The 23246-nt window shown below is 42.0% G+C and overlaps 2 protein-coding genes across 5 annotated transcripts in view; one reads left to right on the top strand and one right to left on the bottom strand.

Moving 5' to 3' along the window:
- The window catches only part of LTK (leukocyte receptor tyrosine kinase), a 92798-nt gene extending 87160 nt beyond the window's left edge, over positions 1 to 5638 (top strand). Inside the window, exon 29 of the mRNA XM_066321234.1 lies at positions 449 to 5638. Within this exon, the coding sequence (XP_066177331.1) occupies positions 449 to 1222 (774 nt within the window). The 3' untranslated portion in view covers positions 1223 to 5638. The remainder of the gene's footprint in view (positions 1 to 448) is intronic.
- A 1034-nt stretch (positions 5639 to 6672) lies between these two features.
- Positions 6673 to 23246, bottom strand: part of ITPKA (inositol-trisphosphate 3-kinase A) — a 39266-nt gene continuing 22692 nt past the window's right edge. For 3 of the 4 annotated variants that reach the window (XM_066321229.1, XM_066321232.1, XM_066321233.1), the window contains 6 exons: positions 21669 to 21765; positions 19298 to 19511; positions 18409 to 18613; positions 12910 to 13011; positions 11700 to 11771; positions 6673 to 10820 (listed from right to left, as the gene is read on the bottom strand). In XM_066321229.1, the coding sequence (XP_066177326.1) occupies positions 10617 to 10820; positions 11700 to 11771; positions 12910 to 13011; positions 18409 to 18613; positions 19298 to 19511; positions 21669 to 21765 (894 nt within the window). In that variant the 3' untranslated portion in view covers positions 6673 to 10616. The remainder of the gene's footprint in view (positions 10821 to 11699; positions 11772 to 12909; positions 13012 to 18408; positions 18614 to 19297; positions 19512 to 21668; positions 21766 to 23246) is intronic. The other variant, XM_066321231.1, reaches the window with a different exon arrangement.

Genomic DNA, 23246 nt, shown 5'->3' with positions numbered 1-23246 from the left:
ATAATGAGCATGCACTGTTCCTGTGCAAATGGATGCTTTTAGCTCTCAGCTTGTTCAGTTGCAAATTGTCCTTCATTTTGTGATGGAAAGGTACTTAGATCTCTCTCAAGGTCCATATTCTAACCTTGCCTAATGTTGCTCCAAAGCCACAGCTGAATAGTTATGGAGTGGAGATGGGGAATGAAATGGCACAGTGAGCTCACTATCCAGTAGCATTTAACAGCTGCAGGTCTGAATCCAACCTCTCAAAAGAGAAATTTTATACTACAGACGTCCAGCTTAGTCACTGATTTCAATGAAGCACAGTCTCTTCTCAAAGGAAGCATTCAAGTCTCAACAGCATGTGATATCCAGGTGGAACATAGCACCTTGTGTGTTGTGCAGGAGTATTCCCAAACCTGTGACAGTCACCCTGAAGGTGTAACAGATTCTTGTCTCTCTTTTTCAGGACCCTGATGTGATCAACACTGAACTGCCCATGGAGTGTAGCCCCGCACCAGAGGATGAAGGGAATACAGTCATGCGCCCAAACATTTCCAGTGGGATAGTGCCACTGCTGGTAAGCCCTTCTCTCACACCTCAGACAATACCTAAGACACTGGAATCCCACCAGGCTGGGCACAAATTTGTACAATGCCCCCAAGAGCTACTGGTGGAGAACCTGAGCAACCGGACTGCCCGAGGGCCCAGCCTGCCATGCCTCAGCGACTTCAACAGCGGGTCGTGGTACCAGCAGACCTCAAACCAGAAGCTGGAGCTCAGCAACCCATCGGCCCACAGACTTAAAAACAAAACAAAAAATCTTTGGAACCCAACCTATGGATCATGGGTGCTAGAGAATATCTGTCACTTCAGCCCCAGCTCCAAGGTCAAAGCAAATCCAGAGCGGGAAGACTCAGGCTTTGATGGGAATTGCAGTTCTCCCAGCTCTCGGGCATCTCCAGCCTCTCCAAGTCGAAGTAACTGCCCTCAGCTGGATATCAGTGGAATTGAACTGGTGAAACTCCAGACTTTCCCCTGTGGCAATGTGAATTATGCTTATGATGACCTGTGCTATAGTGCTGAGCGCCAGCCATCAGCCTTAGCAGAGGTCAGAGCAGCTGTGCTAAGGAGCTCCAGTCTGCACAGAGATGAAAAGCCTTTTAGTACAACAGAGAAAACATCAAGAGAGAGAGACTCTGGTCTTTCTTTGTCAGATGACCTGAGTGTTACTCCAGTATAGTAGAAATGGGTGTCCCAAAGATCAGGGAATGTGTGTGTCTGGAAGGACTGCCTCCTGTTTCGCTTACTTCCTCCACTTTTGTTCCATCACATGGGTGAAGTTCCAACATCAGCAATGTTCTGCTTCCTCTGTCTGCCTTCTGGATCCCAGATTGTTAAAGACACTTGCATTTCTGTCTCTGTCCTTCAAATGTGTTCCACTGAACCAGTTTAGAAGTGGAGAACAGTGGCGTTGTTTGTCTGATTCAGAATACAGTTCCTAAGGAAATAACTCCTTCTCAATCTGCTCAGGTGAAAAGAAATGGACCCTCCATCCAGGTGCAGAATTTGGATGGAAATAATGACCAGCACAGGTTGTGCTTCTTTCTGAACCAGTAATCCAAAAACAGCAGCAACCAACTTGCAAAGACTGCTACATTCCCGAGAGCTTATTACAGTCCTGGTGAATTACTAATACTTGTGCACTATAAGGGAAGTTAAAAAAAAATAGCAGCCACATTTGCATCTGTTTTATTAGTAGACCTTGTGGAAGCTATTGCTCAAATTGGAAGCAGTAGAAAGAATGAAAAAAGAAATCAGGCTCCTCTGAGCATGTGCTCCGTAAACAAGCAATGAAGAGGAAAACATTTACCATTAACAAAAGCAGTAGCTGGTGGAGCTGATAGTATTTCTTTGAGTAGTGAAGGAAATGTGCTTCTTGCCTCATGGTGTTGCTTTCCTCACAGCTCCTGGCATCAAAGGGGTAGGTGGTTTTTCAAGGAAGGGTGAGCTGCATGGTGTGATGAGAAATGGACTGTCTTTATCTTTTAATGGACCTTATTTAAAATGAACTTCATTTTTGTGAGTACTTTGATATTCAGCATTAGTTCTCTGTGCTGTGTTGGTAAGCACTAAGCTGAGGTTCTTGAGTAACTATGCATTTGGTATGCTGGAGTTCTTGGTTTTAATACTCTGAAGCAGAAAGTAATGCAAGGGAGAGGAACAGTGAAGGAAACAATGCAAACCCCACTTAGGATGTTCTTTTTACATGAAGGTGGAATAGCTCAATCGTTTGAGAAAGCTAGAACCATTACTTGGTTTCACACAGCTGAGCAGGTAGTAATTGTTCCTTGCCTTGCAAGGGCAGACTTGCTGATAAAGGTAGTAATCTTTTTCCAAGACAGCTGATTTCTAAAGCTTTCTTCAGTTGTTTAGGATCTAACCAAATGTTTTATGGATTAAAGCTGCAAAATAAGGATACTGAAAAAGCAAATAATTTGGATTAAGACTAAACAGTCTTGGAAGCATTCTGTCCTTATACCACTCCCAAATGTCACACTGGTTGTAATTTGCCAACCTACAGTGGCAAATTACATGCTGTTTTTGTGTGTAATCAAGTTGTGCAGTGAGATGCCTGTTGTAGACTTTTCTGGTTCCTTTCTGAGGCAAGAGGTTCTCTGGTACATGCTTTATGCTTAGTGAGCAGCTGCATGTGCAATCTGAAGGTGAGGGCTAGAAGGGGAGGATTTGCTTTGACCACACAGACTTCCTGTCCTTTACATCAGTCAGGTATTGAGCTGAGGTGAAGAAAATCACAGTGAAGAGTCTGAATCCATCCTCAGTGAAAGGCATCTTCAGCACATCTATGCTTTATTAGTCTGACTTTATACCTGTTCCATGCTTTATACAGTTTTAGGCCTTTGACTTTAGAATAGACAGTTTCATACAATGTCATTTCAGAGTATACAAATATCTTAAGAGCAGGTGTCAAGAGGATGGGTGCAGACTCATTTCAACGGGACCCAACAGGATAAGGGGGAACAGGCACAAACTGAAATACAGGACATTTCACCTGAGTATGAGAAAAAAAACAAAACTTGTTTACTTTGAGGGTGACAGAGCACTGAAGGAGGCAGAGGGTGTGTAGTGTTCCCCGAGCGGGTGTGTAGTCCCCTGCTCCAGAGACACTCAAAGCCCACCCAGATATGATCCTGTGCAACCTGCAGTAGGTGAATCTACTTGAGCAGGGAGGTTGGACTAGATGATTTTGGAGGTCCCTTTTCACACCAATCCTTCTATGATTTCCAGATACAAAGGATGACAATGGTCACCTTTCAGCCAAGACCCATATAGTGTGGAAATAATTCTGAATCCATCATGTTCTAAAATGACAGATGGCCAGAAAAGAGGTGGCCCTCTGCGTGGGGCAAATTTCAGTAGAAGTGTGGGTGGGGACTGAGGGGTTTAGTGACCAAGGGAGATAGATGACCTCATGCCCTTCTTCCCACTTCACCTTTGCTTTAGCTCTCTAGCTTCTCTCAGATTACATTCATTGCCTCTCCTGTCTTATATCCAGGAGTTGCTACAGCGGAGTTAGATGAGGCAGAAAAGCCCATTTAAGCAGGAAACTTTTTCCTTCTTTATAGTGGTAAGTTAGCCAAGACTCCATTTTCTTCATGGGGGAAAAGCCAATTCTTTATTCACATCACTTATTTTATACAGTTTCACAGACCTTGTGTGCAGCACCTGTTGGCTGGTAGTTTTCTTACTTTCCATTTTTTGGTCAGAAGGTGGTTTGTGTGTATGTGCTAAGATTCAGCTTGTTTACATTTTTCCTTTATGGGTTCTCATGGAACAGATCTTACTGTTTACACAGATGCACTTGTTTTTCAACCCAAGAATATGTTGTTAATGAACCTTTCATACCAAGATTGTTTTCGCACAGGAACTTGCAAATTGCTTAACTACACTTAAAAGAGATGACAGACTAGCTGTTAAATTTAATAGAGCAGGCCTGATTTTATGAGACCTTTCTTTTATAATTCTTCTACCTGTCACAACACTTCTTTCCTCTTGCAAAGGCTAATATTTTTGGTCATATTTCTGACTGGCCATCATTGGACCATGCTAGTCAAAAATTAATGCCTTTGCTTTTAGCTAATTGGAATTTCATCAGTTTGTCCTTACCTTTCAGGTTGTATTCTTTTATGGTTCATGCATTAGTAGGTTTTTCTTCCCCCAAACGTGACCTATCAAACTTTCCAGAAGTTGTGACCTGGTTTGCCCCTATGTAGCACTTGCCTCAACATAATTCACAAATTCAGAAAAGCCAGTAATCATAACACCAGCGAAGCAATTGAAAAATGAAGTGAGAGGAGAGCACAGCACCACGGGCAGTCTTGGCTGCAGCTATGCCTTCACTTTACAAACAAAGTGCGAGTCCAGCACATTGGACAAATACCTATTTCAACTGAATGGCTGCATCAAAGTACTCATTTACAGTACACATAGACATAGCTGCACTGAGACTGAACAGAATTCTATCCTGAGCAGGATATTATCACTAAGAGTGATCAAGAGCGGGGTTCTGAAGAGCAACTGTAAGTAGAGTGAACATGTATTGATTATTTATGTCTGAGACAGACTCTGATGGTTTACAACTGCAGTTACCCTCAGGGCCGTATTGAGCCAGATGCAGTCTCTTCTAACAGGACAAGACATGGAGATGCAGGTACCAAATGGGCATTAAAAGAAAGATCTGGGAATTTTAAAAGAATTTGCATTAGCAACTTCAATTTTGTACAAGCTCTTAACTCTCTCAACTGGAATGATCTTCTGTCAGCATATTGCCATGCATCTTTGACCTGTAACAATACTTTTTAGATCCTGTTTAAAACCCCGCACAGATCATGAATTTTTAATTAATATCCTGGAGGAAATAATGTTAATATTGCTCCTGTTGGGATGTTAAATGCTACACCCTACATCCTGTACAAACCATTTAATCTCAAAAGAAAAATAATGATTGCAGTGATACACGCTACAAACTTCAGTCCTTCAACTCTAAGACTGAAACTTACTGTTTGTACAATCAGATTTCATAGTGCTCAACTGCTAGGATTGCAAAACATAACTTGTGTGAAACTGCTTTTTAAGGAGACATTTTTAGTGCATCACCAATAAGTTAAAGCTATAGCATCAAAATTAGATTTCTGTGGCAACTGGAAGCCAAAACCCAATTTTGTTTCCAAGAGGAATAATATGAGCTGGAGCTCTGGGATTAATTCGATCCTATAATCCATGTGAAAATTCTTCTACTGCTTTCCTACTGCAGAGTCAGCCATTGTTATAAACTGCTCTTCCTCATAGGTTTCTGTCTCTTAACACTACCAAATCGGTTTTCTAATTGTATGTATATAGTTATTTTTTACTGTCTTTAGCATTAATACTTTATGTTGCTTCATAAAACCTCATACTTACATTTTGAAGAAGGGACTGATTAACAAAAGATGAAATAATGAAAATTTCAATTTGTCTTTCTCTGCTTTTTCACATTTGTTGATATTCTTCCTTCTCATTTCTTTGTAATCCTTGCTCTCCTCAATATAAATGCTTTGCATTTTCATCTTTTCCTTTAAACAAATAGAATTTTTAATTGCACAGATTTCAGGTGTCCCCCCTCATATTAACCCTCTTCCTGAGCTAAGTTCTCAGTTAATTTGCCCATGCGCTGGTGTGCACTAAGAAATCTTTCCAAGGCTGATAAAATAGGTATGGGCTTTTGCAGGTGTATCTTCACCTTCAAAACACTCTCGCTACTTTCCTGAAAGAGAAGAAAATGCTGCTGCTGGGAATACTTTTTCCCTCACTGTATTTGCATCTCCACAACTGTGTCAGGAGGCCACACTTCCTTAGACCCTGGAGCTGTGTGAAACAGCTTCTTCTGTAGTTCTCTGGCTGTGCCCTCTCCTCCTGGCTGTCTACCCTTCTCAATCCCATGCAGAGACCTACCTTAGTGATACAATGGCTAACATCTTCCCATCACATCACACAAATGGAAAAGTCAAGTGAATAGGTTTTGCCAACTTGCCTTTCTGGGTGACTGCTGTACATAAGTAGATGACACGCCTGCTTCTATGCAATTTAAAGCTAGACAAGTGTATACTTCTATACTTGCAACACAAAATAAACAGACACTAATGGTGGTTATTTGTTTCCCTCTCTTGTAAGTACTCTTTTTAATACTCAATTTGGTAAGAATACACTCTCTCTTGATGAGAAGTGCTGCCAGTCCTAGAGTGTTGAGTGCTTCTTCTCCACGTCCACACAAAAGTGCCCGGGAAACAGTCAATAATCAAAAATGCTCTGAGTCTGACAAATACCTCTTGATCCTCATTTTTTTTAATGTGCTGTAGGCTATTTACTGAGATTTCTGAGACAGAGCTTACCTTGAAGGAAGCTGACAAGCTTTGTGTGAATCAGGTTCTAAAGGTAATGTATACAATAGGTTTTGGAACCAAGCTCCACCATTTAGCTTCTAGATGTCTTAGAACTGGTTTTGCTTTAGGAAGTACCAGATGCTAAAGACTAAAAGCAAAATAAACACAAAAAATATATTGTTTTTCTCCCATCCCTAACAAAATTCTTGAAGAAAAGATATTATTTTCACATGACCAAATCACAGCAGGTATCTTTTTTCCTTCAGTCTCATTTATTTAGTAGCATACACACTTCAGAGTAACAAACACTCATCCAATACAGTCAATGTCAGCATTGCATTGTAGTGTTCAGAACGGATGCATGTGGATGATACAGGCCATTTGATCTCAGTACCTTAAGAATAACAAATAACAACAGCAATAAAAAAAGTAGCAAAAGCCCTCTGAGATATATAAGGGTTTGGTCCAACTCCCATTGAAATCTTTCCCTTAAACAGGAACTGGATCAGACGTTAAGTGACTACCTCCCTGTACAAAATTTAGAGGGATTTAAGTTTTACCACTCTGGTTAAATTTCAGCCAAACTTATATCTCTGTGGGACCTCAACATCCATAATTTTTAAACTTATCTGATCTACCTCTGCATTTCTTTCTATATTGCACCTTCCTCCAAAGAATCTCACAGCAGCTTGCAGGCACTAATGAAGGACAGCCTCACACCATTCCCGTGAGGTAAGTAGGTCTATTCCCATCTGTAAAATCTAAACAAAACAATGCCTAGGAGAGTTGTCCAAGGCCTAAAACAAACAAGTCAGTGATGAAGCTGAGGAAGAGAAGCCCTAGTCCTACTTCTCAATTCACACAGGAATGCAGCAGTGCAAAGATGTTGGAGCCTAAGTCAGAGGTCATCTGTTCAGCACCAAAGTGCCTCTAGGCCAGCATCTCTGACCCTGCTGTGGAATCACACGTGCTCAGTGTCTCCAGAGCGAGGCACTATCTCAGCAGATGCATTAACGAATGACACTCTGGACTTGCATGTGAACAAATTCCTTGGTTCCCACACATCAGCTTCCCTTGTGTTACATGCCTGTGCACATGCACCATGTTGACCCTCCGGTAAATACAAGCTTATTCAACACCACTTTCCCCATAGTGAAAGAAGGCCATGCTGCTTCCTCACACTAGCAAGTGCCTGTCCATAGACAGGTGCTCTGGGCCAACTGATGAGAAACAAGGAATCTAAAACTCACCCTGGGGCAGTTTGCTCCTGAGCTCACAGCCTCAGCTCCTTAGAGTGTTTAGCTGAAGTCCTATACTTACAGTTTGCTATGAAAAACTGCCTCCTTCTCTCTTTTCCCATTACAGCAACAGATGACTGTGATTTCCTTTTTTCTAATCCCCTAGCAAGAAAAACAGCCATTTCAAAATGAACTTCCTAGAACTATACATCATCTAGAATGAGTTTCCAGATCAGTGTCTCATATAGCCGAGACTTTCCTTTTTTCCTGACCTTCTCAGCTACTGCAGTGGAACAAACCTTCTCCATGTTTTCTTCCAGGACCATGTACTGCAAAACCAGCCATGTGCTACCAGGAGTATGTTTTTTTTTTTTTTTTTTGAAGCTACTGATAACACATTGTTCCAATTCTCCTTTAGAGCTGGACAGTCAATCTGAAAGTTTATCTTAAACTCTCACCTGACATTTGAGCACCAGCCTCTACTGTTTAGATCTCCTCTCCTCCAGGAAATAGGTCACATTGGTGTAAAAGATTCACATATGTGGTAACAGAAGAAAGAAATTTAACTCTGAAGATTAATTACACTAACCACTAATTGAATTTTATCTTAATCTTATTTCTAACTTTTATACTTCTTTTTAATTGTGGTAGGACAGCTTGCAATTGCATAAAAAAGACAATGTCATTGAAGTCCTGCCTGTGAGACCTTTTTCCTTGCTATTCTCCTTTATCACTGCTATCCAGTGGCTTACCTGCTGGCTGCAGAAAAGAAGAAATACTTATTTTTTAAAAAATTTGTATGGAATTCACCACAGATTCATTTGTCATCTCATAGCAGTTCAAAAGTTAGGAGGCATCTGTATAGTGATACAATCTATACTCACCGTCACTTCAAAAAAACCTAATGTAAACACTCTGAAACTTCTAAGTGAAAAATTCATTAACATACTACCATAAATATAAACCAGAGAAACTCTGAGAGGCCACAGAAGTTGTCTGAATGTAGAGAGAACTGCAAAAATAATTACCAATTTCAGACAGCTTCTGGTTTAAGATGAAGTATTTCCACATGTCATTACTTGCTACAGAATACCTACTCTGTGTCATCTAACTTTTACATCATAACTGAGCTTCGAGTTTCAATGAGTATTGAAACTCTCTGTTTGTTGAGAGGTGATGAAAAAGTAATTAAATTACTTATCTTTTAGTACAGTAGTGTGTTACCCAACTAACTCCTTATAGAAATGATTTTACGCTGTCCAACTCAAATTACAGATATTACAGATTTCATTCCAGATCTGGACTCTATAGAGGGGTTTTTTTGCTTATGATATCAACTAATTATTGAAACAGCAGTTTCCCAAAAGTGGAATCACCTCCATATATCCAAAATTCTCAGAATCTCTCCTGAGCACAGGATACTAGAAATAGACAGGAATTTCTGATCAACATACATTACTACCTCTAGATGTTGAAGGGGCTTTAGCCATCAACTGGTAATGTAACTCCTACCTGCACTGTGAAAACTGCATCACCACATTATTGATATAAAACCCTGGAATGTGAGTCAACATGTGACTAATGATAGTATTTATACTGCCAGTATGTAAAAAACTGTTGCAGTGACTAAAGGCAACCAACAGAGAAGATCTGTGAAGTCACTGCAAGAAAACAATTCAATCTTTCTTGATTTTAACCTAGAAACTGAATTTTCTGTGGCTGTGCCTGGACCTCAGCATAAGAATGAAGCACAAATCACCCTGTGATTCCAGATGGGGATTACAGGATGTAATATATTGACATTCCTTCACCCAAACTGCCTAGCGTTAACAGCTGATACCTTCGAGGAAAGATGCCTGGGAATTATCTCATCATTGTGTAATGCTATGAATGCAGAAACATGACCTCCCTGATTGCTGTGCCACTTCACACCTGTAAGTGGCAGTGTCTTATCTGAGAACAGGAACATGGCCGAGAAGTCACGTGCATTAGGAGAAAGTCAAACCATGATCTTAAAAGATCACATTGGTTGCTGACTACTAGTGTGTGCATATGTATAGGGGATTTATCTTCAAAAATAAACAAGCCTTGGGAAAAAAACTTAGTTCCCTGATCAGCTTGTGAAAGATCATTAGTGATTTTCAGAGCTGCAGTTCAGCTGCAAGAAGCCTAAAGCTCCACCTTAGTAACATACCCAACAGCCCACACAGCTGGAAAGTCAAATGTTTTTGGAGACAATAGGCTGCTCTTTTCTCCCTAGAGTACCTGTAATCTCCTGAGTGGCTATAGAAAAGGCAAGGCCGTTCTTGAATAGAAGCAAGGGTAGGGTAGGGAAGGGGAGAAATCAACAGCAGTTAGCCACATCAAGCCACTACAAAGTGCTGTTTCTCTTTGCTCCCGGTTTCTCATGATTATCACCCTTTTGCACCTTGCTCACACTGTAACATAATGCAGCAGAAGTTGTTGGTCCAACCTACAGTGTACACAGTAGCAAGAGGACTTGGAATTAGAGAGGAAAAAACCCCAATCTGGTTTCAAAACTATGCAGTCCCCTGAAAAATCGTTTTTTCCTGCCCTGAGTTCCCAAGCATTTGTCCTGGTTCTCTAAGAAGTAATTTGGAGTCACATTTTGCCAGAAATCATAATCATTCTGGTTTACCACACAAACCTCTTGACTCATGCTGGTGTGATTCCCGAGTAAGGAGATCTTCATTCTCTGAGGACCAGTCTCAAGTTCATCTGGTGCAATACAGACCTATCTGGAGTGATTCATTTAGGTTCATAGAGGGCTGATGCAAAGTAGCTTTGATCACTGACTGCTGGGTTCTGGATGCAGCTCCCTCTGCACTGATGACCTCAGGAGTTTGGAGTTAAATGTTTCCTTCTAATTGAGTTTCCTTCTACTTCAGTAAAGCAGAAAGTTACAGAGAAGCCCTGTAAGTTTTGTGCCTTTCTCAACTCATCTTTCAGTGATGCTTTCCAAGATGCCAATCAAATTGTCCAATCCCAACAAGTACCCATCCTCCCTGTTGCCTTCTTGCCAGGGGATCCTGTGATCCAGTGTCTGCCCGTCAGGAAGAAGGGTGGTCTTTCCAAAATCGATCAGCCACACATTGGCATTCCCACTACCATCATGTACAAAAAGTAGTGAACTTCCTACAACCTGGAAGACAGATTGAGATAATGTAGTTAAAAATATATCTTCAGCCCTCCCCCACCAATTAACACTTCCTGCTAAGAAGATGATCTCCTCAGCTCACCTGTGACCCAACAGACTTTTGGGATCACTTATACATTGATGATTTAGATGCCCCATTTGTATAACTGTATCAACCAGTAAGGTACAAATGGGAGGGTAGATAAGAAATGGGACTCAGTAGAAAACAGGAAGAAAAGCAATTCTTCATCATATTCAGCATCAGGTCTCAATTTGAGCCATTCAGCAAAAGCCAGTAACTCCCTTCAAAGATAGATCAGGAGCCATGATTAACAAAAATATCTCTACTGATAAGAGAACATCAACAAGGCAAAATGTCTAATCTCAAAATCTTGAGCTGTTAACTAGCAGAAATTACAATGCTAATGACGCCTTTTGCACAGCAAAGCACAGAGAACACAGACAGCAGACTTAAATGGTATTTCAGCATAAATCTAAGTAATACAGCCTTCACTGTCAAACTACAACTGAATGCTACTGTATCAAATGCAAGCCTCCATGTTGCCATTCCCCTGTAAATATTCCCACTGGAGCACATCAGCGTTAGAGAAACCATAGGAAACTGGTACTAATAAACTATTCCATGCAGTGGCCCAGAGCTGTAAGTGCTGGGATGTCATAAAGACAGGAGAGTTATTGTTCCTCAACTAGTTTAATTATCTGTATCATTGTGGTGGAGGCTTTGTGGTCTCTGTGTTGTCAACATGTATTAGCTTTTTTTCTGCAAAACCCCTTTACTCATACAGCGGCCTGTTCTGAAGCACACCTGAATGACCAAATGAAGAAGCGATGCACCTCCACACTTTTACACTACTCATTGCTCACCTCATGTCGCTTAAAGAAGTCTGAGGATTCAAGAATGACATTAATTTCCTGCAGACGTTTGAGGTATTTTTTCTGGAGGGAGAAGAGAAAAATAAAATCAAAACAACCCATAAATATTTCATTGAAAACTGAATAAAGGTAATCTATTTACAAGAGTCAATATAATTAAGAGACCATATTCATTTTAGGCTAGAGGTCCTTCAAAACAAGAGGTTCATAATTTGAAGGTCAATCTGAAAATACATTTCAAGCTTTCATAGTGAATTAACAGACTGGAGTTCATCTGCTGCATATGTTACACCAAGCATACTTATCTGTCTTGACTTGGATGTCATGAGGCTTTCTGCAACTGTTTTTTGTTTGTTTGTTGTGGGGTTTTTTTGTTTTTTGTTTGTTTTTGGTTTTTTTCTTTTTTTTTTTTTCTTTTTAATAAAGAGAAAAATCTTTCAAGGAATTAAAAATTTTCCAGTCCCCCAAAGTGAAAAGAAAGAAATTGTGTTACAGAAGTAAGGAGCTCCAACCACAGTGGGGGCAGATGGGGGATAGAAAGAATCAAGGCCTACTGTATAAAGCTCTAGTGCAGATTTTTAATGCTGGCCTGAGCTACCATGCACGCTCCTCCAGAAGGGCTAATCTGCCCTCATAAATGGCTTCCACACTGCAGCAAAACATTACGGCATCCTTGGAAGTTCCAAAGACAAGAGATGTGTTATGCCATTACCACATGCCTGCTGTGCTACCCATGAATTAGCACACAGGAATTACTCTTTGAGATGAGTTTCACACATGAGAGCACAGCTAGTCACCAATCTCACTTCCTGCCTCCACATTGATTTTATCCTCTCCAGACTGAATTCCCAAATCACACGTTTTCCTGCCAACACAATCCTTGCTTAGATACCACCCATCTAATGCATCCAACACCCATGGTTGAAGCTGATGGCAAGCCAGAAGTTACTTAATTTGAATGACATTTTGACGACATGAAGCATTTGGGGTCAACTCATGGCAAGAGCTGACAAAACTGGCCTCAGTCAACTTCTCACAACCCACCAATGCCCCATGTCCACCCGATCTCCTGAGAGCAAGCAGGAGTCAAAACTACTTATCCCCTTGGTACTCTAGTCCCTATTTCCTGTACCAAAGAAAGCATGGCCCTGAAGCAAGAGCACTGGTCCAAAATCAGTGCACCTGAAGAGCTCAGACTCACCAGAATAGTTGTGTTGCCCTCAATGAATTCCACGAAAACCTGTAGAACTTGCTCCTGTGTCTTTGTAGTTTTGAAGTTTGTATTACATGTTCCATCTGCCTTCTGCACAAAACCACACAGAAAGAGAGATTATTTATAGTGCACACATATCATTCCTCTCATCACTCAATCCCCTTGAACTAGCAACAGCTCAGCCCTTGCTAACCAGATGAAAGTAAGTAGCTGAACAGGAAGAGAACAGATAAACCAAGAAAGAAAGAAGAAGAGGAGATACAAAAGTTGATTGGATACTTTAAATGGCACTGTCAGGTCACTTCCTGTTGAGTACAAGTTAAAAAAAAAATAAACAATTCATTATATTACCAGCTTGCAGGAGGGTTTTCTCACATCAGCACTAGCACTGCGAAGTTCAGTGGGGCAAACCACAGAGACCTCTTTGGTTGTACTCTTGTCTGGCTAGTGAAACCCTGGCTGAGGGTGTGAGGGAACACTTCCAAACCCAACTTCACTAGTCCTTTTAGTCTGAGGGTTTCTTTTAGGTTTTGGTGAGGACTTTTTGTTGTTGGTGGTTTTTGTTGTTGTTTCTTTTTTCAATGGGAAATCAAAGAATCTCAGTTAGGATTCAGTTCTAAATATACCTTTGAACCTATAATGAGACCTAGAAGTCACAGAACAGAAATCTGTTGCAGACAGGAACAACCTGGGATTCGCAATGCTAGCAGCGACAAAGCAGGTGGGTGAATTTTGGAAAGGACAGTGCAGGCACTGTGCTTGTTCGAAGTGTGTCCTGGAGAAATTCAGAGTATTTTTGTGCTAGTGGTAAGATACAGTACAGAAATGTCCTGCTACTGAAAAAAACAGGTATTTTTATGTGCTTCTGGAGCTACAAGTACATAAGAGCAGTACATGAATTGGAGGTATCTGCAAACATAGAGTAGATGAATATCCATGTCTCCTAGAGCATCCTTGTTGCTTCAAGAGACATAAATAGGAGATTTTAGGATATGCGTGTAAAATACAGCAATTAATACAGTTGGTCACAAAAATCCACTAAAAGCCTGCAGGATTATCAAACTGTCTTCCTCTCTCTTGTTTAAGTCCAATCCCTCATTTTCATTGTGAGCAAATCAGCAGGTCATAAAAATATGTTGTCTCCCACATGTTAAGTCACTGCACCAAAATGACAAATTCAAGTCCAGTCTCAGCAGGTGAAACACTGTTTTTATCCACAGCTGAACTTGTTTCTAATGTATTCATGAAAAAAATTCAGTAATGCTAAAACTCCAGATCTCTCATGGGAGAGAATTTTATTCCAAGGCTTTGGACAGATAGAAGTGCGGCACGTCAGCCTGACGAGACGTGCCAGTTATGCCAGAGCAGTTCAGCCAGTAGGCAGTGAAAGTTAGAAGCCATCTGATCTGATGTGTGATAATACTCAACAGCACACAGAAATCTGGAATTTTCATCTCATATCTCTTCACTGGAGTAAGGTTGTTTTAAAAATAATTTCTCCCTATGATGCAGATTATAAACCAATGTCTGAAATAGCTGCTCCATGTTCCCTTTCTAACCATTTGTGTCTGGACAAACCAGTTGCTTGTTTCCCTGTGGCTGACAAAACTTTTCTGATTTTGCACCTTTTCAGTGGTTGGCAGGAAACATAATTACTGCCTATCTTTACTTGCTGTAAACAACAGCCAGAGTTTGAATGGCCCCACTCCAGTATTCTAAACCATTGCTCTGCAACAGCTCTGGATGTACTTGATCCTCAGTAGGCACTTGCCTGGCTCATCCTTGAAGTCTTACCTTTGCTAAGGACTCCACATACACTCCTGCACAGCAGAGCAGTCTGTCACACAGTGCAGCTTGTGGGGCAGTTGCAACATTCCTCAATAGATGTGACAGCAACATGGCTCACTGGAGGGCAGGTGTCACAGCTCCATGAAATAGTGCTATCCATCTTAAACCATGAGGTCTTGCTCAGAGCCTTCTGCACACTTCCGTTAAAGGGCTCTGAGTTAACTTCATGGATACACAAAGATTTATGAATCAAATCTGGTATCCTCCTAGGAAAATGGCTATCCCTGATCTACAGCTAGAGGAATGGTACCCAAGGAAGAAGTAACTTTTCAGGTAGTGCACAGACATTCACTGACAGAATGGTAAGACAGAAATCCCAAATCTCAGCCCCAGGCATTAACTTAGCATTGTAGAGAAAATGTTTGTGATGCCTGGCCCTCAGAGAGCCTCTGCCAGAGAGGAAATGTGCATTTAGAAACAGGGAAGTGCAAGATACTGAGCAACAGGTTCCAACTGTAGGAAAACCAAATGTCAAAATATTTTTGATAGGAGGAAAAGTGACAAATCCCATAAATGAACTTGACTTGATTTCAGAGATTCAGAAGCAAGGCAAGGCAAAGAAATGGATCAACCCAAAGAGAAAAGGTAACCCGCTCCTGCAGGAGTTCATATGGTGAATCAGAGCTCATTTATCAGCAGCCAGTTCACAGAAGGGCTTATATGATTTCACTTTGCTTGTACTTCTTATTCAAGCAGCCACAGGGCAGGAATGACCAAACCCAACATACCTAATCAGGTAACTCCACAAGTTACCAGACCAGTCAGGGAGAACCCTACTCCCATGAATCACCAGCTGGTACCACTGACTCTCACAGGCTTTCCTAGCAAAATGGGGATCCCTGCAGAATGGCTTTGCTTTTCTACAAAAATTCAGAACTAGATGTACAGTTCACTTTCAGTGGAAAAGTCTAGGGAGTACTGACTACCTGTATTGCCTGAACAATTATGTTTCTGCCACCTTTTTCCATCTAAAAGATTGAAAAATGATACCTACATTCCTCATAACAGCATGGTGAGGGGGGGGGGAGAGAGAGAGAGAGAGAGAGAGAGAAAGGGAATGTGCTCCAAAGTACTTCCTGTGCTTAGTCAAGGATTAAGTATTCATGTTGTGCACAGTTACAGCAGTGTTCTACAGGGAAACACTACACAGTCTGTGTGTCATACTGCGCCTGCTTCTGACAACCAACAAATTCACAAAGAACAAGCTAGGAGGTTTTTCTGAAGCTCCCCTATTCTCCCTCAGCTCAGTCACTCTCCAGGACTCAAATCTGTACATCTTCACTCACCAACTATCTTTCCAAGAACATACACGAAAGGCCTCAAGATCATCTGCGTTTTTGATTCCATTACACAGAGAAGCTCTGAGCAACCTGGTCTAGTGGAAGGTGTCCCTGCCCACAGTACAGGGGCAGGAACTACATGACCTTTAAGGACCACTCCAACCCAGGCCATTCTGTGATTCTGTAAAAGATAAGTAAGTAACAGGTAGGAAAGAAAATTGCCTAAAATCTCTTACTCATGTCTCTTGAAGCAACAGGGATGCTCTAGGAGACATGGATGTTCATATAATTCTACGTTTACAGATACCTCCAATTCATGTACTGCTCTTATGTACTTGTAGCTCCAGAAAAATACTTGTTTTTTTCAGCAGCAGGAATAAATACTTGGTTTTTTCAGCAGCAGGACACTTCTATACTGAATCTTACAGCTAGCACAAAAACAAAGACCTAAGCTGTATAGGAATAAAACCATATAGGTATCTTGGTAACATCATTAGCTGGCTAAAGGGCAAGACAGGATCCCGTGTTTTGGCTGGACTAAAGCCAGATCACCTACTCATCTACCACCCAGACAGTTCCTGCAGGAGGATGCCTGTGTCTAACAGCCAGGAGTGGGTGGCACAGCACACCGGGGGCCAGCACGGCATGAGCTGGAAGCCCCAGTTCCTGTACCACAGCAGGACAATCTGTGAATAAGGAAGCGAGAAGACACAAAGCAAAGGATAGAAGAAAGAGGTCTAAAGAGCCTCTGTTCATCAGCATCACTGTCTTTTATACCTTATTTTATGTGCTTGAATTGTGAAATGGAAACAAAACTAACCCAAAGTTCTGGAGTGGTGCAGCTGACACACCTGAAGGATGGGATGCCATCCAGAGGGACATAGGCAGGCTCAAAGGTAGGTCCATGGGAGCCCCATGCAGTTTAAGTGCAAGGTGCTGCACCTGGGTCTGGATAGCCCCCAGTATCAATCCAAGCTGGAGGATGAACAGATCAAGAGCAGCCCTGCTAAGAAAGACTTAGACATGCTGGTGGATGAGAGGCTGGACATGATCCAGCAACGTGTGCTCACAGCCCAGAAAGCCAAAGGTGTCCTGGGCTGTATCCAAAGCAGCGTGGCCAGCAGGGCAAGGGGGGTGATTCTTCCCCTCTATTCCTCTCTCGTGGGATCCCATCTGCAGTGCTGCATCCAGCTCTGGGGTCCTCAGCACGGGAGGGACATGAACCTGTTCAAGCAAGTCCAGAGGAGGCCACCAATTTGATTACAGGGATGTAAAACCTCTCCTATGAGGAAAGACTGAGCGAACTGGTTTTTTTTCAGCCAGGAAAGGAAAAGGCTCTGGGGTCACCTAATTGTGGTTTTTCAGTAACTAAAGGGAGCCTACAAGAAAGATGGAGAGGCATTTTTTAGAAGAGAAGGCAGTGACAGGACAAGGGATCCTTTAAAAGTGAGATTAGGTTTAGAATAGGTATTAGAAAAAGGTTCTTCACTGCAAAACAGGGTGAGACACTGGAACAGGTTGCCCAGATAAGTTGTAGGGGTCATATTCCTGGAATTGTTCAAGACCAGGTTGGATGGAGCTCTGAGCAACCTGGTCTAGTGGAAGGTGTCCCTATCTACAGCACGGGGGCTGGAACTACATGACCTTTAAGGTCCATTCCAACCCAGGCCATTCTATGATTCTATAAAAGATAAGTAACGGGTAGGAAAGAAAATTGCCACGGTTCTACTGTGGCTATAAGGTGATATCCTAGGAATGGTACAGGAGCACAAACTTATCCATCAGGAATAGCAGATGGACTTGGCTGATGGAGAAATTTCATTTTGGATTGTTCTGGCTTTATTCCAGCTCCATCTATACTGGATCTCATCATGTATTTAAAAGGAAAAGTGGTTTCCTCGATCTCAAGAGTATCTAAGCAAATGCTTTTAACATGCATTGCCAATAAACATAACTGCAACAAAACCACTTTAGTGTGATTCACTTGGAATAAATATGTATAGTTCCTGGATAAAAAAAAGTAATTGCATGCAGAGAGGGTGTTAATACTTCTGTTCTGAATTCCTTCTTACAACCACTTCATTTTCATTCTATCTGCACTGCATACCTCTAGAGTCCTTCCTGTGAGGTCTCTGTAGTTGATTCAAGTAGGGCTGATGTGTATTTGAAACTTAAATTCATCAACACTCTGTTACAATGAATGCTTCAAAACTGCAATAGAGTGAACTCTGTAGTTCAGTTAGTGCATTTTCACATAATCCTTTGGAAAAGCTGGCTATTAATGTGCACAAGCTCTGTGATTAATCAACACATTAAACAAAGTTCAGTCTCCAGGAACAGGCAGAGGTGAAACAATTACCTTAATTCCTTCAATCCTGAAGCCCAGGTTGGCGCTAGAGCTGATGGTTTCTCTCCACTGCATGTACCGGGGTTTGGTGACAGCATGCTGGGCGTTCTCTTCAGCCGTGGGAGCAAGAGGATCCACTTCAATCATTTTCTTGTACATGTCCTTACGCAGCTTTGGTTTCTCTCGTGCCTTAGTCAACTCCTCCTCCAGGTATGTTCTGCAAACATCACATCCCAACACATCCTTAAGGACTTTCTCAACATTTCTTTTTACAGCTTACAAACTGGCCTCAGGAAAGTTAAGCTTTATCATTGCCCCAGTTTTGCATATGGGAAACCAAAGTACACAGAGCAATGACTGTGCAGGGCATACTTAGTGAAACAACCTCAGGAATCAGGAAACCATAGAAGAAAGAGATAGCAACATCTCAAGATGTCAGAGTAGGGAAAAACACAGGTCGGTCCTGAGCAAATGGTCAACTCTTTAAAGAAAAGATCCATACCAGCAACGACACATTCAAGCACTGGAAATGGGCTTTCGCACTGCTATTCAGTCATCTGCATTGGGAGATGGAAATTTTACTTTGTGAGGCTTTCTGAATCACGGCATACGCAAAGATTCAATTAACTGGCAGTGAATAAATCACATAATTTCTTTTCATGTATTATCAGGGCACTGTAGAGTGAGAAAATTTGTCTTAAATCATCCCTGAAAATTTCTGGATGTGGGTCGTTTTTGAGGCTATAGATCAGTAAGTTTCCAGAATCCATGTACAAACTGGAAATAATGGGACATATTGTCCTCAGTTTGTCCAAGGTGACTGTGAGCATGACTACATCTCCCTTCCTTCAAACGCAGAGAAAACACAGAGAATGAAAGAGAATTCTTTCATTCACCCTACCTGATCCCCATCTTGCAATCCATCACACTTGGCCCCTCAAAATCAGTAAGCAAGTCATCCAGCTGGATGTAGCTCTCGCCATCTCTCTCCACCACACCGTGGAAGCAAGGGACGCAGGAGCGTAGTGGGTCTTTCATCAATCGTTCAAAACACTCCTTTTCATTCTCTGAGAAGCGTTTGAGAATCTTCCCACTATCAGCTGCCTTGAAACTCCCTACAAAAAGAAAATCAAACACTTGCTGACAAGATTGACAGGCAAAAAGGAAGAACTCCTTCCCCCACCATTCCAATTTCATCTATCTCAGTCTCATGGCAGCAGTTAAAGATTTCCCCTGAAGAGAAGAGAGAAGATGCTTTTCATAAAAAACAGAACACACAGGACAAAGAGTTTTTCACAGTGAAAGTCCGTTTGGATACATTCCCATGTCAGAATTTATAGCTTTAAGGAGTGCAGTTGCTTCAGGCCATTGGGTTGTTTGGGTTTTTTCCCATGCCAGTCTTTGCTAGGTTATTAAACAGTACTATACTTACTAAAAGGCACAGGAAGAAGCCACGAGCCAGAACTCATTAATCCTCTGACAGGCTATTTTAAAGCTGCATAACACTGCCAGCTCTGGCTTTGTCCCTAATCCTCACACACGGTATACACACCTGCTGACTGTGTCCAGACACAGGCAGCGCAGTCAATCAGTGATAGTTAAACAGCCAGAACCAGCCAGAAGCCAAGAACTGCCCTTTCCACACATACACAGACACACACGTGCTTGTGACTGCGCCTGCGTCTGCCTGCAGGTACTGCCTCTCCTCTGGAAACCTGCTAATCTGCTAATGCCCTGCAGGTACAGTCTGGAGGGCACCAGCGCTTTTTACAGCCCTGGGTCTCAATGGTATCCAGGACAAATAACATCTGCAGAGGCCACAATTAGCAGTAATCAGCCTCCACCTGCCCAGAGTTTCCAAACGCTCTCCTGTCCTGCAACCTGCCGACAGCATCTGAGGAAAGTACATGTTTCATTCAGAGGCACCCTTTAACCTACACAAAATAAATTTGGCACCAAAGTAGGAGCCTCATTAATCCCGAGGATAACACTCAACCTTAACCACAGCAGGATCCTTCAGTCATTGCAAACTGGTTCTTCTCTGACAAATCCCAGAACAGGCACTGCCTCAGCAAAAGGACCAGGCTAGTAACAGCCCAGGTTCTAGTTCAGAAAAAAACTATCATATCAGAGAAGAACAGCTGCAAAAAGGATGGAGTAAACCCAACCACAGAATGCTGCAAAAAGGAAGCTGAAACAGTATCTCCCCTAATCAGCTTCTAGTAAACTCTTTACCCTTCTCTTCCACCCTACTATACGAGTCTCCAGAAGGGTTATGATTACATGACCAGTGCATCACTCCACACAGATGAAGCCAGCTCCACACACACACATCTCTGACAAAAACTGCACTAAGACTGGGTCATCTTGGCACTTCATGTAATACAAATCAGACCCAACAACAACACTGTGCAAAATGCAGCTACTCAGTTTTTAGGGCTCAGTGAATTTCTCAGCACAGCTTTGAAGTGCACCATATTAGGGCATTAGCATACACAGAGGTGGTTCACGTACAGCATTACAGCACGATGCAGCGTAGGTGCCTGCCCACATGTGTACTAATAAACCCCCACTAGCACTGCACAGGAATTATATGAAGCATGAGAGACACAAACCTAATGACTTCTCTTTGTTGTTTTTTTTTTTTTTTTGCATTACGAATAAAACTAAGCCTACATGAGGAGCACGCCTACTAATTCTTACAGACACAAAACTAGAACCAACCAACTGAGCTGAACAGTGAACAATGAGAGACTCACAATGCAAACACCTGGTCAGCAAGGCAATTTTCCCATTTGTTTTCTACCCAAGGACCTACATTCAGATGAGAGGTTTGGAGTGGAATTAGAAACACTGTCCTTTCCAGGGCTGAAGCATGTAGAGGCATGGACTGTAACCCTTCCCCCTAGAGAACTAACTACTGGCTACTCAGTCTGGAGAAATGATCCCATACTGCAACCAACAGCATCAGACAGATAAGGGCTTAACCCCCCCCCAACCTCTTGTTTCCCTCTAACAAGTATTTTACACATATCACCTTACAAGCCTGGTCCTTCCCCAGTTTGACCATTGCTTCCCTGCTCATCTCATTATTCAGGTGTATCACTCCCACTTCCCTATTCACACCACAACTAAAATACATTTTAGGTCACAGGTTTATGTGATATTGCCTGCTTCCTTTATACCTGAAGGAAGGAAGTAAACAGAGACTGTTCACCTTACTGCAGTCATCCTCATTCCACAAATAAATACATTGAAGATACTCCTCTCACCTGTGTGCCCAGCCAGCTGCACCCATGAGTAGCGTTTCTTGAAGGGGCTGATGACTGGTAAGTTAACCATGGTTTTAATTGTATGCCATGCCTTTTTCTGGAAAAGAAAAGAAATCTTAAGTTGGGCAAAAGCTGAAGTCTCACACGCCACAAATGTATTACATAGCTTTGTGCACGTTGAATTGTTCCTCACTAATGTGTAAGTGCTCAAAGGTGGAACCACAAAACAAACACTGTCATCACTGTTGGAAAAATACGCACACAAACCCAAGAATGGACAAACAAAGATAACGCCCTGCCATGCACAGGAAAGCTGCCTATAAGGAGGAAAAAAAGAAAAGTCAGACTGCACGTCACAGTCCTGCTCTTAGCCACACCTCAGCCTCTGTGTGTGAGTCACGCAGTATGTGGACAGCAGATACTGAATGAACACACACATGCACACATACGCACATTTAAGTTTCCATGAGACATGCACATAAGCTGCTTGTCACTGTCAGCAACACTTCCTTTCCCAAAGAACTTCAGCATCACCTCATGATTAACAGCTTTCCCTGAGTCAGCAGGTAAACCTCTACTGTGGCACATGCATAGAAATTACATCTCTAGTTGGACATAGATCTCACCCAGGTCCCTCAGCACCCATTGACAGCATGCTGTAGAATCTACTCCAGGTCATGAAGTTTCCTACTCCCTCCCCTCTTACCCAATCCTGTTACTTTTTAACAAAGCTGGGCATTGCTCTGGCAACCTTTGGCTGCAGCTGCCTGGGTACCACTGCAAGGCAGACAGGGAAATAGAACAGCTGCTCACAAAGAGCAGCTGAGCGCTCGGTCACAAAGGCAGAAAATAAAAAAAAAATAAAAAAGTAGAAAGTGAAAAAACCTCATACTCTGGAACTGAAACCCAGGTGGGAGAGAACCACAGCTCACCAATGTTTATGGCACACTTGGAGGGATCCCAAAGTGCTTTACAAACAAGGAGAGAAGGCTCAGCTTTCCTATCACTAGAACACAACCCACTGCTGGAGAAGTAAAATGGACCTGCATTATACTTATGGCATGACAGTTTAGTGTCAAGGGGGTTTTTTAGAGATCAAGTGTATCTGAGGATTAGGCTACATTTACAGAAGTGTTCATCAATGGCCCAATTGGAAATCACCAAAATCAATGGGAGGCATTAATGTCACTGGAAACAAGTTTAGGTGCTTGCTCATCAACTGAGAAATATACATTCAAAACAACTGTGTCTTCCCTAGCATGGATCTAGCATGGAAGATTTAGGTGCTTAGGGTAACTTACTTTTATTGTCTTCTACACTCTAAGTGAAAAACAGAAAATGTGAAATTGCAGGCAATAATACAGGCAAAATGTTGCTCTCCAGACTCCAGATCACTCTGACCTGGCCACACTTCCCCAAACTTATTAACTTATGCTACATTTCTTATAAGGCACCCTCCAGCAACACTGGTGCCCCTGGGAGGGCAAAAACCTGCAGTTATCTTAGAATGTATCAAGAGGATATATGAACCCACAGACACAAGTGATTTTTTTTTTATGGATTTGCCTTCACAAAGAA

The sequence above is a fragment of the Sylvia atricapilla genome, chromosome 6 (genome assembly GCF_009819655.1).
Source record: "Sylvia atricapilla isolate bSylAtr1 chromosome 6, bSylAtr1.pri, whole genome shotgun sequence".
In the NCBI taxonomy this organism is placed as follows: Eukaryota; Metazoa; Chordata; class Aves; order Passeriformes; family Sylviidae; genus Sylvia; species Sylvia atricapilla.
This window is presented reverse-complemented; position numbering and strand designations above follow the sequence as displayed.